This window comes from Alexandromys fortis, unplaced genomic scaffold (genome assembly GCF_014885135.2).
Source record: "Alexandromys fortis isolate MF-2015 unplaced genomic scaffold, M_Fortis_MF-2015_v1.1 scaffold_45, whole genome shotgun sequence".
NCBI classification, from domain to species: domain Eukaryota; kingdom Metazoa; phylum Chordata; class Mammalia; order Rodentia; family Cricetidae; genus Alexandromys; species Alexandromys fortis.
The window spans coordinates 4,460,601-4,479,738 of record NW_026067926.1 but is presented as its reverse complement, the minus strand read 5'-3'; the positions used below and the strand labels follow the sequence as shown (position 1 = coordinate 4,479,738).

The 19,138-nt window shown below is 42.4% G+C and overlaps 2 protein-coding genes across 5 annotated transcripts in view; one reads left to right on the top strand and one right to left on the bottom strand.

The window, feature by feature from the left end:
• Mettl9 (methyltransferase 9, His-X-His N1(pi)-histidine) overlaps positions 1-19,138 on the top strand; it is a 41,937-nt gene that overhangs the window by 17,175 nt on the left and 5,624 nt on the right. For both annotated transcript variants that reach the window (XM_050143194.1, XM_050143192.1), the window contains exons 3-4: positions 815-1,024; positions 3,256-3,440. In XM_050143194.1, coding sequence (XP_049999151.1) covers positions 815-1,024; positions 3,256-3,440 — 395 coding nt within the window. The remainder of the gene's footprint in view (positions 1-814; positions 1,025-3,255; positions 3,441-19,138) is intronic.
• Positions 11,631-19,138, bottom strand: part of Igsf6 (immunoglobulin superfamily member 6) — a 12,438-nt gene continuing 4,930 nt past the window's right edge. The window contains exons 2-6 of one of the 3 annotated variants that reach the window (XM_050143195.1): positions 18,259-18,675; positions 15,987-16,090; positions 15,181-15,231; positions 14,803-14,880; positions 11,631-12,625 (exon numbers count right to left, since the gene is read on the bottom strand). In XM_050143195.1, coding sequence (XP_049999152.1) covers positions 12,569-12,625; positions 14,803-14,880; positions 15,181-15,231; positions 15,987-16,090; positions 18,259-18,675 — 707 coding nt within the window. In that variant the 3' untranslated portion in view covers positions 11,631-12,568. The remainder of the gene's footprint in view (positions 12,626-14,802; positions 14,881-15,180; positions 15,232-15,986; positions 16,091-18,258; positions 18,676-19,138) is intronic. The other 2 variants (XM_050143196.1, XM_050143197.1) reach the window with 2 other exon arrangements.

Here is a 19,138-nt window from a genome sequence, read left to right as displayed (position 1 = left end):
GTAGGCTTTTAAGCCTTGTTGCAGCAGTAATAGCTCCTTAGATTTTGTAAGTCTGAGTTTCACTGCATTTGAAGAAAAGGCTGTTTCGTTTAAAGGAAGTTGGAGAATTTTTGCCCCAGACAAACCAGGATTTAAGAGCAAGAAGGGAGTAGGGAGTGCATGTCTCTGCGGCTTGCTTGAGCTGTGCCTGCTTTCCTGCGGGCTCTTTCGGTCTCCACTTAACTTCTGTCAGTCTCTTTTTATTTTTATCTTTTTAGTCAATACTATCAGTTTAAGTTTTTTTTTTAGAACCTTTAATAAATTATAGGTCTCGGCTAATTGTAAAACAACCTACCTGAATATGGATCCACTTTCTTAATGCCAGTTGGCTGATCTTACAAAGGTTTCTCGTTTCCTCTTTTAAGATGATTGTATTTTTAGTGTATCTTAAACTCTTTTTATTTATTTTTTCCTATCACCCATTGTTGAGTCTATCATCTTAGAAGGCATGCTTGACTCCTCTGCCTAGTACTGCGGTCTGACTCCACTGACCTGGCATCTCTGCCTTTCCTTCCTTCTTTTCTTCCTATTTGACTAAAGTTCTCACTTCCATTATTTCATTTCTTTTCTACTTCTCCTTACTGTGCATTTGCAACTGAAAATCATGATACCATTATATGATATGTTAGTGAATTTGCTTTTTAGTCATAGAAGATAAACTATGTTTTAATCATATAATAGTTTAACAAAGTCAGAAATTTTTGGTGCTGTTTGCTCTGTGTGTATATAGAAGTATTAATATGTGTAGACTTCAACTCTTACCCTTTTTCCCCAGGTTGCTAGGAAGAGGCTCGATGTTTGTGTTTTCACCAGATCAGTTTCAGAGACTGCTTAAAATTAATCCGGACTGGAAAACTCACAGACTTCTTGACTTAGGTGCTGGAGATGGAGAAGTCACAAAAATCATGAGCCCTCATTTTGAAGAAATTTATGCCACTGAGCTTTCTGAAACGATGATCTGGCAGCTCCAGAAGAAGAAATACAGGTACCAGTTCTAGAGGTGTGCCAGGGGTATTGGGTATATCTTGGTTTTAGATGGATTTCTTCTTTAAAGTGTATGTATATGTGTTTACATACATTTGTGTGTGTGTGTGTGTGTGTGTGTGTGTGTGTGTGTGTGTCTGTCTGGGGATTGGACGCAGGGTCTTGTGCTTGCTGGGCCAGCACTTTACCTCTGCACATATCCTAGTGATAAGAATCAGGAACAGTTTTCCATGGTTAAGAATTAAACATGAATCATTGGGAAACCAGAGAAAAGGAATTTTCCATGGCAGCATTTTTCTGAAGCAGAGGACTTGTCATCACAGGGAACATAGCATGAGTGAGAGACAGCTTGGAGCAGGCAGTCACATATGAGGGGCTCTCCTCTAGGTAGGATCTGGCATGTCCAGATATTTTGTATGCTTTAAATTTTTTTTTGGTAAAAATAAATGTAAGATGTATCATTTTAATCATTTTTAAGTTTATAATTAGGTCAGTGGTAGTGGTTCACTTGTAACATCTGTCCTCATAGCTTTTTCATCTTCCCTAACAACACTCTCAAATAGTCATCTCTGATTCGTCCTTCTTTCCAGTTCATAATGACCTTTCTGGTTTGTATGAATTTGACTCTTCCGTGTACTTTATCTTGGAGGAATCATAGGAGGACCCATGGAAGCCCTTTGACTGGCTTATTTCATTTAGCATATTGTTTTGGTGGTTCATCTGTGTTGTAGCTTGTACTTCAATTTTCTTAGTACCGAATAACACAATTGTACAGTTCCTCCACACTATTTTACAGACGTTTGGGTTGCTTCTTAACATTTGTCTTAATTACTTTTTGTTACTGTACTAAGAGACGGTGACCAAGGCAACTTATACAACAAAGAGTTTATGGGGCTTACAGGTTCATAGGGTGAGTCTCCGACCTTTCTGGTGGGCACGACACTGGAGTAGTAGCTGAGCGCACGTGTTGAGATAACAGCTGTAAAGCACAGAGAGAGAACTGGGAATATTGTGAGCATTGAGAAGCCTCAAATTCTACCCCCAGTGACCACCTTAAACAAGACCACACCTCCTAGTCCTTCCCGAACAGTTCACCAATTGGGGACCAAGTGTTCAAATATGTGAGCCTTTTGGGGGCCATGCTCATTCAAGCCACCACAGCCATTGTGAGTAATACATGATGAATAAGTAATATAAATGCCTGTTAAGTCCCCCCCTTAGGTATACGCCCAAAAGTGGAATTGCTAGATCACATGTTAAGTCTATGGTTTTAACATTTTTTAAATATATTTTTTTATGTGTATAGTACTTTATCTGCACGTATGTCTGTGTACCATGTGCACGACTGGTGCCCATGAAGGCCAGAAGAGGGTGTTGGGATTCCCTAGAACTGGAGTTTCAGATGGTTGTGAGCCACCATGTGGGTTCTTGGACTCAAACCCAGGTCCTCTACAAATCACCAAGTGCTCCAAATTTCTGAGCCATCTCTCTGCCCTCTAAGTCTTTGTGTAATTTTTTGAGAATTCACTGTACCTTTTCCATAGCACCTATACCAATTACATCCGCACTAACTAATTTCCTTATGTCTCTGACAGAAGTTGGATTCCACCCCCTACCCAAACAGCTGACAGTAATGATGGGTATAAAGTGTCAAGTTTAGTTTGTAAAATGCCTGCTGCTTGAGAGACTTAGGAAGAGTATTTATTAGATACGAAGTCTGTGGGTTCAGAGACTTCTGTGTATGGACTGCTTACACAGTGTGGAGGTGGCCCCTGCCTCTGTAATGTTTGGAGGCCGTGGACAGAAATTATGTCTCCATTTGCTTTCCTGTCACATGTTTTAACTTAGGCTAATCCTAGTCACAGCATCTTCCCAGCTTCGGTGGAGCAGGACCAGGTTGGACATTTGGAGAACATTTGAGGACAGCTACTAATGTATCTTAAAGAATGGAACTGAGTTTACAAATAGAATTTTAAAAAATGAAATAAGGATGAGATTGTCAGCGTAAGTTTAACTGTCCCAGCGTAAAACTCTTAAGTTTTGGTTCAGAGAGTGTATCTCTGTTTTCTAGAATCCCTAACACAGAAACTACTTACCTGCAGCTGATTTTGAGGTAGATTAAATGAGAGGTTTTCTTGGTGTGTCCCGCTACTCTCTGCTTATAGTTATTTTTAAAGCTGGCTCTAAATCAGAGAAATATTAACCAAGTTCTTTTTGATTTTTTTTCCCCAGAGTGCTTGGTATAAATGAATGGCAGAATACAGGGTTCCAGTATGATGTCATCAGCTGCTTAAATCTGCTGGATCGTTGTGATCAGCCTCTGACATTGTTAAAAGATATCAGAAGTGTCCTGGAGCCCACCCAAGGCAGGGTCATTCTTGCCTTAGTTTTGCCCTTCCATCCGTATGTGGAAAACGGTAAGTGTGGACAGGCCAACTCTTCTCAGAATGACTATATATTGGTATTTTTGATTTTATGTTATGAGCAGCTAAACACAGCCTAGTGTTTTTTAGTCATACAGAATTTAAAATAATATAATTAAACATATATAGTATCACTTTGGTTAATGCTTATCTTAATACAGACCTTATAGCACCCTGGTACCCCCTGGCACTATTCGTACTTGTACTTGGCTGGTCAGTGTGTCTGTGTCTGCACTCACTTAGCTTTAAATGGCACTTGAGCCATTTATTTAGTGGCTTATATAGGCCAAGTCAAGTGGTGAATTGTATCTTTTAATCTGCTAATAGATACTTGCTAAATGTCATAGCTGTTTTGTTTTTTACGTTTTTGAAATTTTTGTTCCAGACTCTAATAAAAATGATGAGTGTTCTCTTTTGAAGATATTTATGCTCCAATTTGTATCATTTCTTTGAGTAACAAGATTAAAAAAAATAATTTTATTATCATTTTTAGAACTGTCTGTGTGTGTGTGCATATGAGTACAGCATCTGCAGAAGCTAGAAGATGGCATCAGATCCCTAGGGACTGGAGCTGCCCGGCTTGGGTTCCAGGAACTGAACTTGGTTCCTGTGCATGTTCTTAACCTTGAAGCCATTTATCTCTCCAAGCCTTGTAATGTGATTTTGTAAATTATTGGTGCTGGTCTTCATTAATATTGATTGAAGAGTGTACTAGAAGAGATGGGCTGTTTCCTGGCCTTAGGTTTACTGTGACTTCTGACTGTAACTTAATGTCACAGTAATTCATACTTTAAGCTGCTGTCGTTTGCACTTTAGGTCAACTTGAAAATTATGTCTTTAATTCTCTCTTCTGTATTTTGATAAGTTAATGTGCATCAGTAGAAAACTACTTGTGCATATTAATATTTTAAAAATCGTTAGTCTTTTTTTTTTTTTCCCTGAGACAGGGTCTCATGTAGCCCAGACTAGCCTCAAACTTGCTGTGCAGCCAAAGATGACCTTGATCTTTTCTGCCTCGGTCTCTCTAGTGCAGGATTTATGTGGTGCTAGAGATTAAACTTTTTAATATAAACCTTTTAATTAAGGGTGCTTCTATGTTCTTTAATTCTTGTTCTTATTTTTCACCCATGGTCATCGTCTGTCTATCTATCAGTCCTTCTTTCCTCTTTCTTCCTCCCTTCCTCCATTCCTCCCTTTCTCCTTCCTACGTCCCCTCCTTCCTTCCCTCTTTTTCCTCCTGTCATTATTTCATTTGCTGGCTTGTTTTGGAGGCAGGTTCCCAAAACTCCAGCTGGTTTGAAACTCATGCTCCTCCTGTTTCAGCTTCCCACATGCTGGGGTTACAGTGATAGGTCACTATGACAGGGCCCTCCCTTTGTACTTAATGCTTGTCTTTACATTCACCCCAAATAGGAAATATTCTCTCTCTCTCTCTCTCTCTCTCTCTCTCTCTCTCTCTCTCTCTCTCTCTCTCTCTCTCTCTCTGTAAAGAAGGTTGATATCAGTTGTCTGTCTCTGTTGCTCTTCATCTTTTGTTTTTTGAGATGGGGGTCTCACTGAACCTGGAATTTGCTGAGTTATAGCTGGACTGGTGGCCAGCAAGCCCCAGATCGCTGCCTGTCTTACTCCCTGGCATCACAGTTTTGTGCTGCCACACCCATCTCTTGCATGGGTGCTAGAGATCCGAACTCAGGTCTCATGCGTGCATAGAAACATGTTAACCTCCGAGTCATCTCCCCATCATTGAGCCATCTTAGATTTGTTTCTGAGGCAGTTTCGTGTAACCTTCACTTGCTGTGTAACTGGGGATGGCTTCAACTCCTGATCTTTCTCCTGCTTCTGCTTCCAAGACGTGGATTACAGGGGTCGGGGATTTAGCTCAGTGGTAGAGTGCTTGCGTAGTAAGCACGAGGCCCTGGGTTTGGTCCTCTGCTTCGAAAAAAGAAAAAAAAAAGTAGGTTACAGATGTTTGCCCTCATACCAGGCTTGAAGATGGAAAATTTGTAGACATTGGAGAGCAGGAAGAAAATGAGTGGAGGGGCTGGAGAGATAGCTAGCTCAGTGGTTAAAAGCACTGACTGCTCTTCCAAAGGACCTGGTTTCAATTCCCAGCACTCTGTAACTCCAATATCTGACACCCTCACACAGAGATGCATGCAGGCAAAACACCAAGGCACACAAAATAAAAATAAGTAAAATTAAAAAAAAAGAAAAAGAAAATGAGTGGATAGATGTCCCCCTCCAGTCTTTCTTCTGTGTACATTATCTTCCTGTTGTTGGGTGGCTTTCATCCTGCTGTGTGAGCGCCGTCCACACCGTATCTATCATGTAAGTGCCCGTCTCTGAGACTGAGCCTTGGCTCCCTCTCTGCACTCACTCACTAGACATTGAGTTGTAAGGTTCTGTCTTCCTGTGTCCTGATGGGCAACCACATGATAGAGCTTTAATGCTACTTCCTGGCATAGCAGGAGGTGGAAGAGCAGGAGGAAGAAACATCAGTCTAACCACAAATTTCATTTCCTTGTGTTTCTGACAAGAAGCATTGAAAGGAAGTCAAGCTAAACAAGAGCGCAGTTTTCACTTAAGACTGAGAACAAGCTTCTTGATTGTGGGTGTCCAGAGCTGCCTGTGGACTCTGAGTCTGGCCTGTGACACATAACAAATCTGAGACAAAGTCTTGTTGCTAGGGGTGACCTTTATTGACCTGTAGCTTCTGTGGATTGTCTGGAGCACTCTGTTGTTGTTCCTGCTTCCCTTCTCTGAGGCTCTAATTAAATCCTGATGATTTCCATGGGAAACTGTGAGGATGGGAGACTTGAAGGCGCAGAGTGGGCTTGTTGAGAGGGTGCCTGAGTGGGCTTAGCCTGCTTGGTTTAATTAATTAACAAAAGCAATTAAAGGCAGAATGATTACTCTTGATGGTTTTTTTTGGGGGGAGGGGATAGTCAGTGCCATGCATTTAGCTACAGTTTTGTTGTTTAGGCTAACTTAGAAGAAGTAGTCTTGTATTTCGTTCCTTTTAAAGATTTATTTATTTTATGTGCATTGATGTTTTTCCTGTGTGTATGTGTATGTGGGGGTGTTGGATCGTCCGGAACTGGAGTTACCGACAGTTGTTAGCTGCCATGTGGGTGCTGAGATTGAGCCTGGGTCATCTGGAAGAACGCAGTACTCTTAACTTGAGCTATGTCTCCAGCTCCACTTGTGTTTCTTCTTAGTCTGTTTACTCGGTTCCCTCACCTTGTCTTCAACTGGGGTTGGTATCTGGTGAGACCTGTTCAGGGAAAAAGATGTCATTAAGGAGAATAATGTTGTACAAATAAATTTAATAACATGGTTAATTTGTTAAAAATCATAATTTTATGCAAAATCATTCATGGTAAAAATTGTTCAGGCTGCTTGCAAAGGGTATATAATGAAAATCTTTGTTTTATTCCAATCCATTTTTGGTTTTTGATCATCTTAAAATATTCTTCAAATCTTACTGTACATGTATGCAGATAGAAGCCATTAGGTATACTTTAATTTTTCCTTGAAATATATCTAGGAACACACTTCAACGCTACCTGGGTATAAGTAGTGGTGAGCTGGACTGGCTCAGACTGATTCATGGGGCCCGACCCTTACATGGAGTAGATGCAGTGTCGTTGCCGCTGAGCGTGGTGGAAACATTGACACATGGAATTTAACAAACTACAGATTATTTTCTCCTTCTCCAATATGGTTGTTAGCATTTACTGTTGGAGGAAAGAGGCCAGACATTAGTAGTCTGCTTTTACAACACCAGTATCAAAAATGTGTGTGTGATGGCTTATGCTGGTAAGCCTAGTGCTTGAGAGACCAAGGCAAGAGCTGCAGGAGCAATTCTAGCCTAGCCTGCTCTACATGGTGAATCCCAGGTGAGTCTGCTTTACACAGATCACTGCTTGGTTGATATGTTTTAAAATCTTTTTTTTTTTAAATCAAGAGTTAATACTGAAATTTATATCTGAGTATTCAGAGTCTCTGGGAGTGATCATATTGAAGACAGTCTCTGAGAGGCCTCTTTAAGACAGTGCCACTCTGGTCTGCAGCACTTGTCAACATTCTAAATGAAATGCTACAGATGCCAGGCGTGGTGGTGCAGGCTTTAATCCCAGTGCTCAGGAGGCAGAGGCAGGCAGCTCTCTGTGAGTTCAAGGCCAGACCTGTCTACAGGTGTAGTTCCAGGACAGCCAGGGCTGTTACACAGAGAAATCCTGTCTCTAAGAAAAAAAAAAAAAAAAAAGAAGAAAGAAAGAAAATGCCATGAACAACTGGTGGCACCTTTCTTTAATCCTTGCACTCAGGAGGCAGAGGCAAGCACATCTCTGGGTTTGAGGCCAGCCTGGAAGTTCCAGGGCAACCAGGGCTATACAGAGAAACCTTGTCTTGACAAACCAAAAAAGAAAATGCCATGAACATTGATATTTTTACCATTTATTTTTTTCAGTTCTAGTGACTGGACTCATAATCTTGGATGTGCTACACAAGTGCTCTACACTGCAACTTATTTTCACACATTTACCTTTTTAAATGGCTTTATTTGTGTGTGTGTGTGTGTGTGTGTGTGTGTGTGTGTTGGGAGATGTGGAGGTGAGAGAACAGCTTGTGGGACTTGATTCTCTCCTTCCACTGTTGGGTTCCAGGAATTGAGGTCTTCAAGCTTGGCAACAAGCACCTTTACCTTTTGACCCATCTTGCTGGCTCCTAATTTTTAAAAATTGATTTATGTACATGCATTGGGTTATATGAGTGCAGGTGCTTACAGAGGCCAAAAGACCAGGAGTTGGGATTACAGGAGGTTGTGAGCCACCTGACATGGAGCTGAGAGCCAAACTCCTATCCCTGTTAGAGCAGTAACTACTCTTACTGCTCTTAACACCTCTTCAGCTCTCCCCCCCCCCACCTCTTTAATTTTTATTTGAGATAGGGTCTCACTAGGTTATTTAGGCTGGCCCTGAACTCGGGATATTCCTTCCTTAAGCTGAGGAGATAAGATGACAGAGGTGACCACAGCACCTCATAGACAGCCTTAATACTGTGGATGAGTAGATTACTTTTAGGTGCTCTTTTTGTCTGTGGAGGGTGGTATCTTGGTTTTATATCATTGTCCTGCTGGTTTTGTAGAAAATAATTGGGAATGTTCTACTCTATATTTTATTCTTTAAAAATTTGATAACGTTATTTTGTGAAACTGTTGCGTGAGGCCTGTGCTTTTAAGAAATAGCCTGTTAGCAACTTTCTTACTCATTTATAAGGTCATGGTCTGATTGAATTAGACTATTATGTTGTTGTTATTATTATTATTATTATTATTGTGTCCTGCTATGTAGTTTTGGTTGGTATGGAACTTCCTTTGTAGCTTGGGTTGGTCTCAAATTTATGTTTGTCTTTCTGCCTCTGCTTCTTGAATGCTAGGATTTATAGGCATGCCCTTTCTTCTGGTTAGACATTCATTCTAAAACTCACTCACCCAGATAGAAGCATGCAGGACTCCTAGTCTATTTTGTGGAAAGAGCTTAGTGTCAGAGGGCTAGCCCCTCTTTGAATTTGAAATATGGGTTAGCTTGACCTCTTAATAATCTGAGAGCTTCTCCTGTCCAGAGTGGCTAATACCCACGTCAGGGTTTATTATGAGGGTTAAGTCATGTATTATTAGACAGTGGCCAACTGTATGGGTCTGGTTTCTGGTATTTGATCCATGCTAGATTTATTCTAGTCTGTCCTATTCTACTCTTTTTTTTATTTGTGATTATTGATCATACTTGTTTCTTACAGAGATGAAAAGGGAATTAATTCTTTTGAAAACCTCATTGGCATGTCTTGGCAGGCAATTCAGGGTAGAGGATATAGATAGGAGACTTCTGGATCCTTTTGCTTCTTGTATGTTAAGCCTTTCCTCCATTGTGCGGGGGCCCCTTTGGGAGGTGATGGTGTTGACTAGGTCATTGTCCTGTGCTAGAGGTTCCAGAACCCACGCTCTGCCTTCAGCAGTTTGGAGGAGGGACCTAATTAGAACCCACCTTGTAGGACTCTGATTCCACTTCAGCCTCCAGAAGTCTGAAAAAGACATTTCTGCTGCTTGTAAGCCACAAAGCCTGTGATGCTTTGTCACAGTGACAGCAGCTGACTAAGGTGCATCTTGACATCATTCATCTTCACTGTCATGGGAGACGCCAGTCACATGGGGACTATGGTTTAGTATGTAACAGGGAAAATTCTCTGGATGCCCAGGGAGCAAGAAAGGGTTCAGCTAGTAGCTTCTGGAGAAAGGTCAGTGGCGGCAAGGAATTGAAGTGTTTCTCATCTCAGTTGAAATGAAAGAAGTTTTAAAATAGAATTACTGTTCATTCATATTCATACAAAGTCATTTGAAGGCCTCTGTGCTGGAAAGAGCCAGGTAGTGGAAATACCAAGATAAATGAACACTGTGCTTCTAGTTGTGATTCTATTATAGATTGTAGCTGTAAAGGCAATGTTGGGATAATGTAAAGAGACAGGGTAAAGTATGGTGGGACTAGAGAAGGAGAGCTCATTAACTGGGACTTAGGGAAGGCTTTGTGTGTGCGTTGTTGAGCTGTTGTGTTTGTTGTCTTGTTTTTACAGTCCTGGGGTTGAACTCGGGACCTTGCTCATTCTGTTGAGCTGGATCTTCATAGCTGTTGCAAACTCACACAAGAGTCTGTGTAAAAGCATGAAGACGCAGACATGGTGAGGTTGGAAGAGAGCAAACTCAGTGTAACCAAGGACAGAGTGCAGGGCAGGCCTTTAGAATAGCCAGCTCACTGAGTGTTGGGCCGTCTTGTGTGTAATGTCGGGAATAGATGTGTAAGGTACTTCCTCTGAAAATACCTTTCCAGTTTCAGTTTAAAGTTCAACTTTGAGGCAGTTGCATTCATTCTTCAGGAAAGGCATATTAGACTTCAATCCTAATACAGGAATTTGTCTCCTGGAAACAGTACAAGAGCACAATCACTGGCAGAAATGAATGATACTTACATCCAGTACTCTACTCTTAATGGAGTTAGTATTTGCCCCTTTCTGTATTCTGGTCTAGAAGTTTGTTTATTTTGCTTAAACTGGTAGTTTCAGAGTGAGGGGGTTTGCCTCTTGGAGTCTATAAGATGTTCATTTTGGAGTATGGTAGCAGAAAGATGAGTTCATAGGTTATGTGGGGTCATGTGTCAGAAAGGAAGGGAGGGGAATAGCTCAGTGGTTAAGAGTGCCCCCTTTAATCCCAGCCCTTGGGAGGCAGAGGCAGGCAGATCTCTGTGAATTTGAGGCCAATCTGGTCTACAAGAGCTAGTTCCAGGACCGGCTCCAAAGCTACAGAGGAAGCCTATTTCAAAAAACAACAAACAAAAAAACACACAAGAAAAAAGTACTGTTCCCATCACTCACGTTGGACAGATCACAACTACCTGTCATTCCAGTTGCAGAGAATCTGATATCCTCGCTTGGCCTCCGTGGGCACTTGCAGACACATGCACACATAGAAGTGAAAAAATGAAAATCTCAGACAACTAACCAGCCAACAGATGTGTTGCTGTATACGCCACTGTTTTATTCCTTTTGCAGTTGCTAACATACATATACACATGTATATACTACACACAATACATGTGTACTCATGTGTGTGCGTGTACACAAGTAAAGTGAGGTCACCTGCTCTTTGCTGTTTTGGGGACACATGTTACCAGGATAGCACTGATTGGAGCCACCAGGGTCAGACTCTTCCAGAGAAACTTTGAAGTGTGTGAGGACTGACTGTATCTGTGTTTTAAGAAGAGTGTGTGGCAGTTAGTACCTGTTTAAAAGAAACTACTGATAGAATACACTGTGATGGAATTTAGTGAGCAATGTGGGCTTGTCAGTACTTTATATTCAAAGAGCAATCCATGGCATACCTCTTAGTGAAATAGTGAGGACCTTGCTGTACCAGGCCCTCCATCTAAACCCACCAGTGGTCATGGCACTCCCTGGGTCTGAAGTCTTTGTCACCATACTGACATCTAGAGTCAGTTGTATGCATTTGTTCTGAGGCATTTTCTGATCTGCTTTGGGTTTCCCGATTTGTATTCTTCCTCTAGTCTCTCTTTTGGTGTTGCTTTTCCTGGTTGTTCTGCATACTTCAGCAGGAGAATGTGCACTGCCATTGCTCCATTTCAATATCAGAAGAAATGATTTTTGTTCCAAGATACTTTTTACAGTGAGTTTCTGTTACTCAAAAATTGACCTTCTCCTTCCTCCTTTTGCCCCCCTCGCACTTGATTCTCGTTGTTTTGTCATTCCCACAGCTCAGGAAGACACTTATTCCCGCAGAATTCAGATCTGTGGTTTAACTCTAAGCCTTCTCCAGGTTCTTGGCCGTCACATCTCTACTACGTTGAGTGAACTGACAGGATAGACATAACAATTTTAAAAGACTGTTAAGATGAAGTTTTTTTAAAAATATTTATTTATTTATTTATTATGTATACAATATTCTGTCTGTGTGTATGCTCGAAGGCCAGAAGAGGGCACCAGACCCCATTACAGATGGTTGTGAGCCACCATGTGGTTGCTGGGAATTGAACTCAGGACCTTTGGAAGAGCAGGCAATGCTCTTAACCTCTGAGCCATCTCTCCAGCCCCCAAGATGAAGGTTTTTTTTGTTGTTGTTGTTTTTGTTTTTGTGTTTTTAAAATGAGGCTCTTTAGACTGTTCCTGGAAAAGTTGCAGTTAAATTTTTTTGAGGTTTTCATTTTGTACTGTTAGTGACAGTTTCTTACGCTCTGCCTTCTGGTGTGGTTGTCCTTTCCACTTCTTTTTCTTTTGATGGTGGCAGTTGTTTTGGGACAGGGTGACATTTATCTCTGGCCTAAAATTCATCCTCTACTCAAGTATGATCTTGAACCTCTGATCCTCTTTATTCAACCTTCAAAATGTCAAGATTATGGCCTCGTGTCACGTTGCTGAGTTTACGTGGTGCTGGGGATCAGACAGACCCAGGGCTTTGTGCCTGCTAGGTAAGCGCTCTGCCACCTAAGCTGCGCCCCAGCTTTCCTTGGTGCTTTTGATTGATTTGTGTCCATTCACGCTGCGGTAGAGAGTAAGTACCTCTATGGTCTTCCAGGGGTGGGAAGTGCTCTTCTGTTTTCATAAGTGTCGTCTCTCTCCTGTGACAGTAAACGGGAGCTGTGCTTATCATTATGTTACCAGTGATGTCATCCTACAGCTACATAGGAGCATGCCGCTTTGGTCTTGTGTACACTATGAATCGTGTGTGCGTGTGTGTGTGTGTGTGTGTGTGTGTGTGTGTGTGTGTGTGTGTGTGTATGTGTGCTCGTGTACATGCATGTCCTCATGAGGGTATGTGCATATGTACTTTCAGTTTGAATTTTCTTTTTGTGTGAAAAAAGAATCCACCCTTTGCTTTAGTGGTGTGATCTTTTGAGACGAGTAACCCTTAGACTGACTTTGAACTCACTTAGTTTGTAGTCCAGGATGACCTTGAACTTTAAATCTTCTGCTTTTACCAAGTAAATACTGGGATTATAGGTGTCTTGTTGCTGACGGTGAGGTGGCACACACCTTTAATCCCAGCACTTGGGTTGCAGAGGCAGGCAGATCTCTGTGAGTTCAAGGCCAAATGCTCTAGAGGCCTTGGAGCCCTTACAAATGGGTCTAAAAGGTGAGTTCTGAGTCAGCCAGAGCTATTACACAAAGAAGCCCTGTCTTCGGGAAAAAATAAAGTGACAACAACAAAAGTGGTGTTGTGGGGCCAAAACAGCAAAACACAAATATATTACCATGCTCATCTTGGTTTGTTTCTGAAACATGGCTCAGGGGCTTGCTGTGAAGCTGATAGTTCTTCTGCCTTAGTCTCTGAGGGCTGGGATAACAGGAGTGTACCATCTTGCCTGGCCCTTCCAGTTCTTCTAAGTCTGGTTACCAGTTTTCCTTTTTTATTTTTATTTTTGGTTTCCCGAGACAGGGTTTCTCTGTAGCTTTGGAGCCTGTCCTGGATCTAGCTCCTGTAGATCAGGCTGGTCTTCAACTCACAGAGATCCGCCTGCCTCTGCCTCCCTAGTGCTGGGATCAAAGGTGTGTACTACTTCACCTGGCTTCATTTTTCCTTCCTTTTAAAGTACGATATAGGAACTAAGATAAAATCTGTCATGGTGCTGTTGTCAAGTCTTTGACTCAGAACTTTACGGTTCTTGGTTCCATCTTCCTTCAGACTATTTACTTTTGCTTCTGTGGGAAAGCACTCAGGAGACAGGCAGGTGCGTCTTTGTGGGCTTCAGGCCAGCCTGGGCTACAGGGCAAGTTCCCAGCCAGCTAGGACTACGAGCGAGATCATTTTTCAAAAAATAAGATAAAATAAGCCTTAGCTTCAGTAGGAAAAAGTGTGAACAGACAGTTTTTGTCTTTATGCACAGGAGGGTGAATTGAATATGTGGATGATACTCTCTTTTGGTTAAAAAAAAGTTTAGATTTTTATTTTTAAAAACTGATGCTGGGGATGGGACCCAGGGCCTGAATGAATATTGGGCAAATGCTCTGCCATGGAGCCCTTACAAATCGGATGACTCTTTCCTATCCTGCCACCCTCCCAAAAGCCAAAACAAAACAGAACAAAATCACACTTCATAGTCATCATCCTGTTGTGTTTGCCTCTTTCCTAGTTATCTGTTCTCGGTGTGCATTGAGCCGTGTGTTGTGGAAGCAGATACTCTACTACCCATAAAACTGCATTCCATCGGAATCCTGCCTGTGTCTTGAGAGGTATTCTGTCAGGAAGTTGCCTAGACTGTCCAGTCCTAGAGCTAGCAAGATGCTGCTTTTGTGTCATTAGCAAATTGATTTTTTTCCTTACTGGTAACAAGTGATTTAAATATATTATTTTATCTGCACAGGATTGTAGCATTGACTTGGGCCTACTGCTCACTGGCTGCAGTACGAAGTAGCTTTTAGTCCATAAAAGCCCCTTGCCTGTATTAAAAACCACATTATGAGCCGGGCACACCTTTAATCCCAGTACTCTGGACCAGAGACAGGTGACTCTCTGTGAGTTTGAGGCCAGCCTGGTCTACAAGAGCTAGTTCCAGGACAGCAAGAACTGCTACACAGAGAAACCTTGACTCAAGAGGGGGAAAAAAAATCACTAAGATGGAGGCCTCTGACTGTTAAACACTGTATCAAATGCTTTAGCCCAAAGTATCAGAGGTTCTCTGATAAAGACACTTTGTGAAAGAGTCTTCTAAAGGAAAACTTGGTTATTGACAGCTTGTTGGAAGTACTTCTTTATATCCTTAGATCTGCATTGTGCCTTTTGCTGTTTTATACTTACAGGTTGTTGGCATGTTTCCACATATCTCTTATGGTATAATTCTTGAGCAATTTCCCGAAAGATGCGCCGAGCACTCTTCTGTAAAATCAAAAGGGAAGGTTTGTCTTTCAGTAGCGTAAGCTCCACCTTTATTGCAGGGGACTCAGCAGTGGGACCCCTCTGCAGCCACACATTGGCTCTTGTGCTCTGAGTGCATTCAGTAGAATGCATGGCTGAGATCTATTGACAACTTCCTCCCCAGATGACTGCAGAAGATTCCTAACAGGGATCAGAAGCCTCTAGGGTAGAAGTTACTGTGTTCTCAGGGCTTCCTAGCACAGCTCTCATTTGAACTGGTTCCCACCTGCCACTGTGTTGAAATACAAGTACTAGCAATACCTTTTGTGAGTCTTCTTTGGTTTCTCTGCTTCTTGAACTGTTAGATTTTGACTGTGAAGAATAAGAAAATCTGTGAACATTTTGTGATATTTTATGCTGAAAGAGAACTGAGCTAATTCAGTGTTTGAATGACACACTAGATAATTTTCATAACATTTTTGATGCTTTTGTTTAATTAATAAATGAAGTAATGACTTAAATGAATCTATTACAGCATATGAAAGAATTCTAATAGATATTTATACTCCCATTTTTGAACATGTACACATCAAAGATAGTCCTTTTTGGTACATTTAGGACTTGAATTTTTTAATTTATTTTTCTGTTCATTAGTATTTTACCTGCATGGGTGTTGGATCCCATGGAACTGGATTTACAGACAGTTCTGAGCTGCCATGTGGTGCTGGGAATTGAACCCGGTCCTCTGGAAGAACAGCCAGTGTTCTTAGCCCCTGGGCCATCTCTCTAGCCCCTAGGTCTGGAATATTTTAAGGCAACTTCCAATATCTTCATTAACTGTTTCTGCTCTTAAAATTTGTTCTTCTGGTTTTCCTAGATGAAAGTAGCTTCTCCCTCTCCACCCCTCACTTTTGGAGTAGAGAGAGCCATCACAGGTACTGAGTCCCCTAGTTGTGAACTCTGACTAGCAAGCAGTCTCAGTTGTGAAGGCTCAAGTGACTGCAGACTCCTCCCAAGTGGAGGCCCTTGAAGATGTGAACCAGGTGTTTGCTGGGCCAAGTGTTTCTGAGGCGGACAGATGAAAATAACTTGTGTGATAGCATTCAAGGTGAGAACATTGGACTTACTCTGAAGAGGACTGTGAAGATGACACACACCCCGGCGATGTAGACGGAGAACAGTGCTATGATCACTATCAGGAGACTGTGCACCTCCCTGCTGAGAAGTCCTTCTTCATGGTGGTGGAGACAGAAAGAAGAGGCACTGTTGAAGCACGAGCTGGCAGGCATCGATGAAGTTTCACTTACCTCATTTAGAGGTGGAGCCTGAACTTGCTGTGCTCACCATCCCAGCAATGTCTGCCTGGGGCCCCTTGAAGAATGGGCTAAGTCGTGGCCTTGAAATGTGTTAAAACAGATAGGCTTCTTCATACAATAAGAACATTAAAAATTAAATTGAAGAGCCAGTCATGGTGGCTCATACTTTTAATGCCAGCACTTGCAAGACAGAAGCAGATGGACTCTGAGTTTGGAACCAGTCTGCTCTACATAGTAGGTTCTACGACAGCCAGGGCTACATAGTGAGACTTTGTCCCAAACAGATAAATTGAGTTGAACATCTGTGGTAGGGCTAAGAATTATCTTTTTGGTTTTTGATTTTTTTTTCCTCCCTTCTACTGTTGATTGAACTGACTGCCTCAACATGCTTAGGCCTTGAACCACCGCACTACAGCCAGCCCAAGAATTACTTTTTACTCCTTAAATACATGGACATTGAAATTTTCTTTTTGTTAGAAGTGATCAACAGGTGTCACCAAGCCTGTTGCTTCAGTGCAGGTATTTTCTTGGTATTTGTTGGTGCAGCTGTTTGAAGCTGACCTGAGCTATCTGGTAAAAACTGGAGGAGGCGGAGCCCTGAGGAGCTAAGAGCCAGCCGCTTGCTTTCAAGGCATTTGTGGCATGTGTGTCCCCTAGTGAAGCCCTCCACGGACTAATACTGAATGCTTTTTCACAGTCTGAATTTTCCTTTTGGGCAGGAAGTGTCCTGTGTTCAAAGAGGGGATTAAGTAACTGTGTCTTTCTGTACTGACTATATGAAACATGAAATACAACTAGATACAAAATTATTTCCCACTAACCTATAGTTCCAGCTAAATATCCCATAGGTCCTGCCCCATTGACTCAGTTTGTACAATGCACTTTTTCTTTGTAAATTGTCATAACATTTTGCTCAGATCTTTAAACCTTTATCTCATAAGCACAAATTATGTTAGAAATCTGGAAATATAATATCTTGACCCAAGCTGATAGTTTCTAGAACCTTCCTGACTGACTCCCATCTGCTATCCACAGAAACAGAGACAATGGAGGCCCTTCTCAGTTCTCTTTCCATCCCCAGACTTCACTGATGAGCAGCTACTCTTTGTCCTTCTGCTGCAGTGTCGAGGTGTAACACGGGGGGGAGGGGGGGTCCTGCGTGTGTGCAGTGTCTAGGTGTAACATGGGGGGTCCCTGTGTGTGTGCAGTGTCTAGGTGTAACATGGGGGGGTCCTGTGTGTGTGTGCAGTGTCTAGGTGTAACATGGGGGGGTCCTGTGTGTGTGCAGTGTCTCGGTGTAACATGGAGGTCTCTGTGTGTGCAGTGTCTGGGTGAAACAGGGGGGTCTCTGTGTGTGGAGTGTCTAGGTGTAACACGGGGGGGGGTCCTGCGTGTGTGCAGTGTCTAGGTGTAACATGGGGGGGTCCTGTGTGTGTGCAGTGTCTAGGTGTAACATGGGGGGGTCCTGTGTGTGTGCAGTGTCTAGGTGTAACACGGGGAGGCCTATGTGTCTTACCAACTTTCTCAGAAACTGGTTTAGTATTGCACCAGTTAGAATACCACCCTGTAAGAGAAGCAGAAGTGACCAAAAATTGGACTCAGAAATAAAGAGGATTAAACATTAATTTGGAGAGAAGCCGCCAGTAGATCCTTGGCCTTTGTCATTCTGCCGGAATATCAAAGAAGAAAAACTGATGACTGTGGCTTCCTGAAAAGATCCCTGACAATCCCCCACTCACACGAGGACATCAAACCTACATAAACACCAGCAGTACCTTCACCAAGCCAGTCCCTTGAGCAGTCTGAGAAAAAGACTGGTAGCAAACAGTCTGGTAGCACATGCCTGCAATGCAAGCTCCTTGGGAAGCTGAGGCAATAGGAGTATTTCAGCCAAGAGTTCAAAGCCAGCCTAGAACACTGTAGCAATGCTTGATTTCTTTTAAAGAGTTGGTTAAAAAAAAAAAAAAAGAAAGAAAAAGAAAGAAAGAAAGAAAAATGAACAATAACCAAAAAAAAATCAGAAGGCTTTACACAGTTTTGGAGCTGACATGTTAGCAAGTGTGCCGCAGCCCTGTGGACTGACCTCTTACCACCAGTGTAGTCCCGCCTCCAGTTTGTTTAGCTCTCGGTGCTGGCTCATGGGGAAATGCTATTCCACAGATGTAAATTGCGCTGTCATTTGGAGACACCCTGTTGACAGTGAGGGAGACTCGGTTCTGGTCCAGGGTTTCTTCCACTGTGAACTTGTCTGCCTTATTCCTGCATCCATCCAAGCACAGAGCCTCAGGCTGATGAGCGCCACAGCGAAACCACAGGCTTCTTGGTTGCTTTGAAGAGCATCCAGTTGTGGAAAAGGTACACTCCAAGGTGACAGTCTCAGAAGTGTAGTCCACCTCGAGGTAACGAGGCTGCACCACAGAGACAGTGCAGGCGCCCACCACACCTGTGTGAGGAAGCACGTGAATGTTGGGGAGCTTCTTCGCTGCCGCTGCTTCTGACCCTATTGAGCGAGGGACCAGTCAGTCTCTGGTTCTTGTCCTACTCCCATTACAAACAAGACCGTAAAGACAACAGTGGGACTCGCCTGTGCTAACTCACTGCTGCTGGTCTTTCCCTGATGGTTGTTGCCATGTCACCCAGCTACCTGTGGACAACCTCAGAGAGCTTCTCGCAGGATCAGTGTGGCTAGTGGAGGTGGTGTGTCTGAAGCCAGAAGGACATTCTATTTTTTTTTTAAGATTTATTTATTTACTATGTATACAGTGTTCTGTGTGCCTGCACATCAGAAGAGGGCGCCAGATCTCATACAGATGGTTGTGAGCCACCATGTGGGTGCTGGGAATTGAACTCAGAAACTCTGGAAGAGCAGCCAATGCTCTTAACCTCTGAACCATCTCTCCAGCCCCCAGAAGGACATTCTTTTTTTTTAAATTTATTTATTTCTTTATTAATTAATTAAAGAT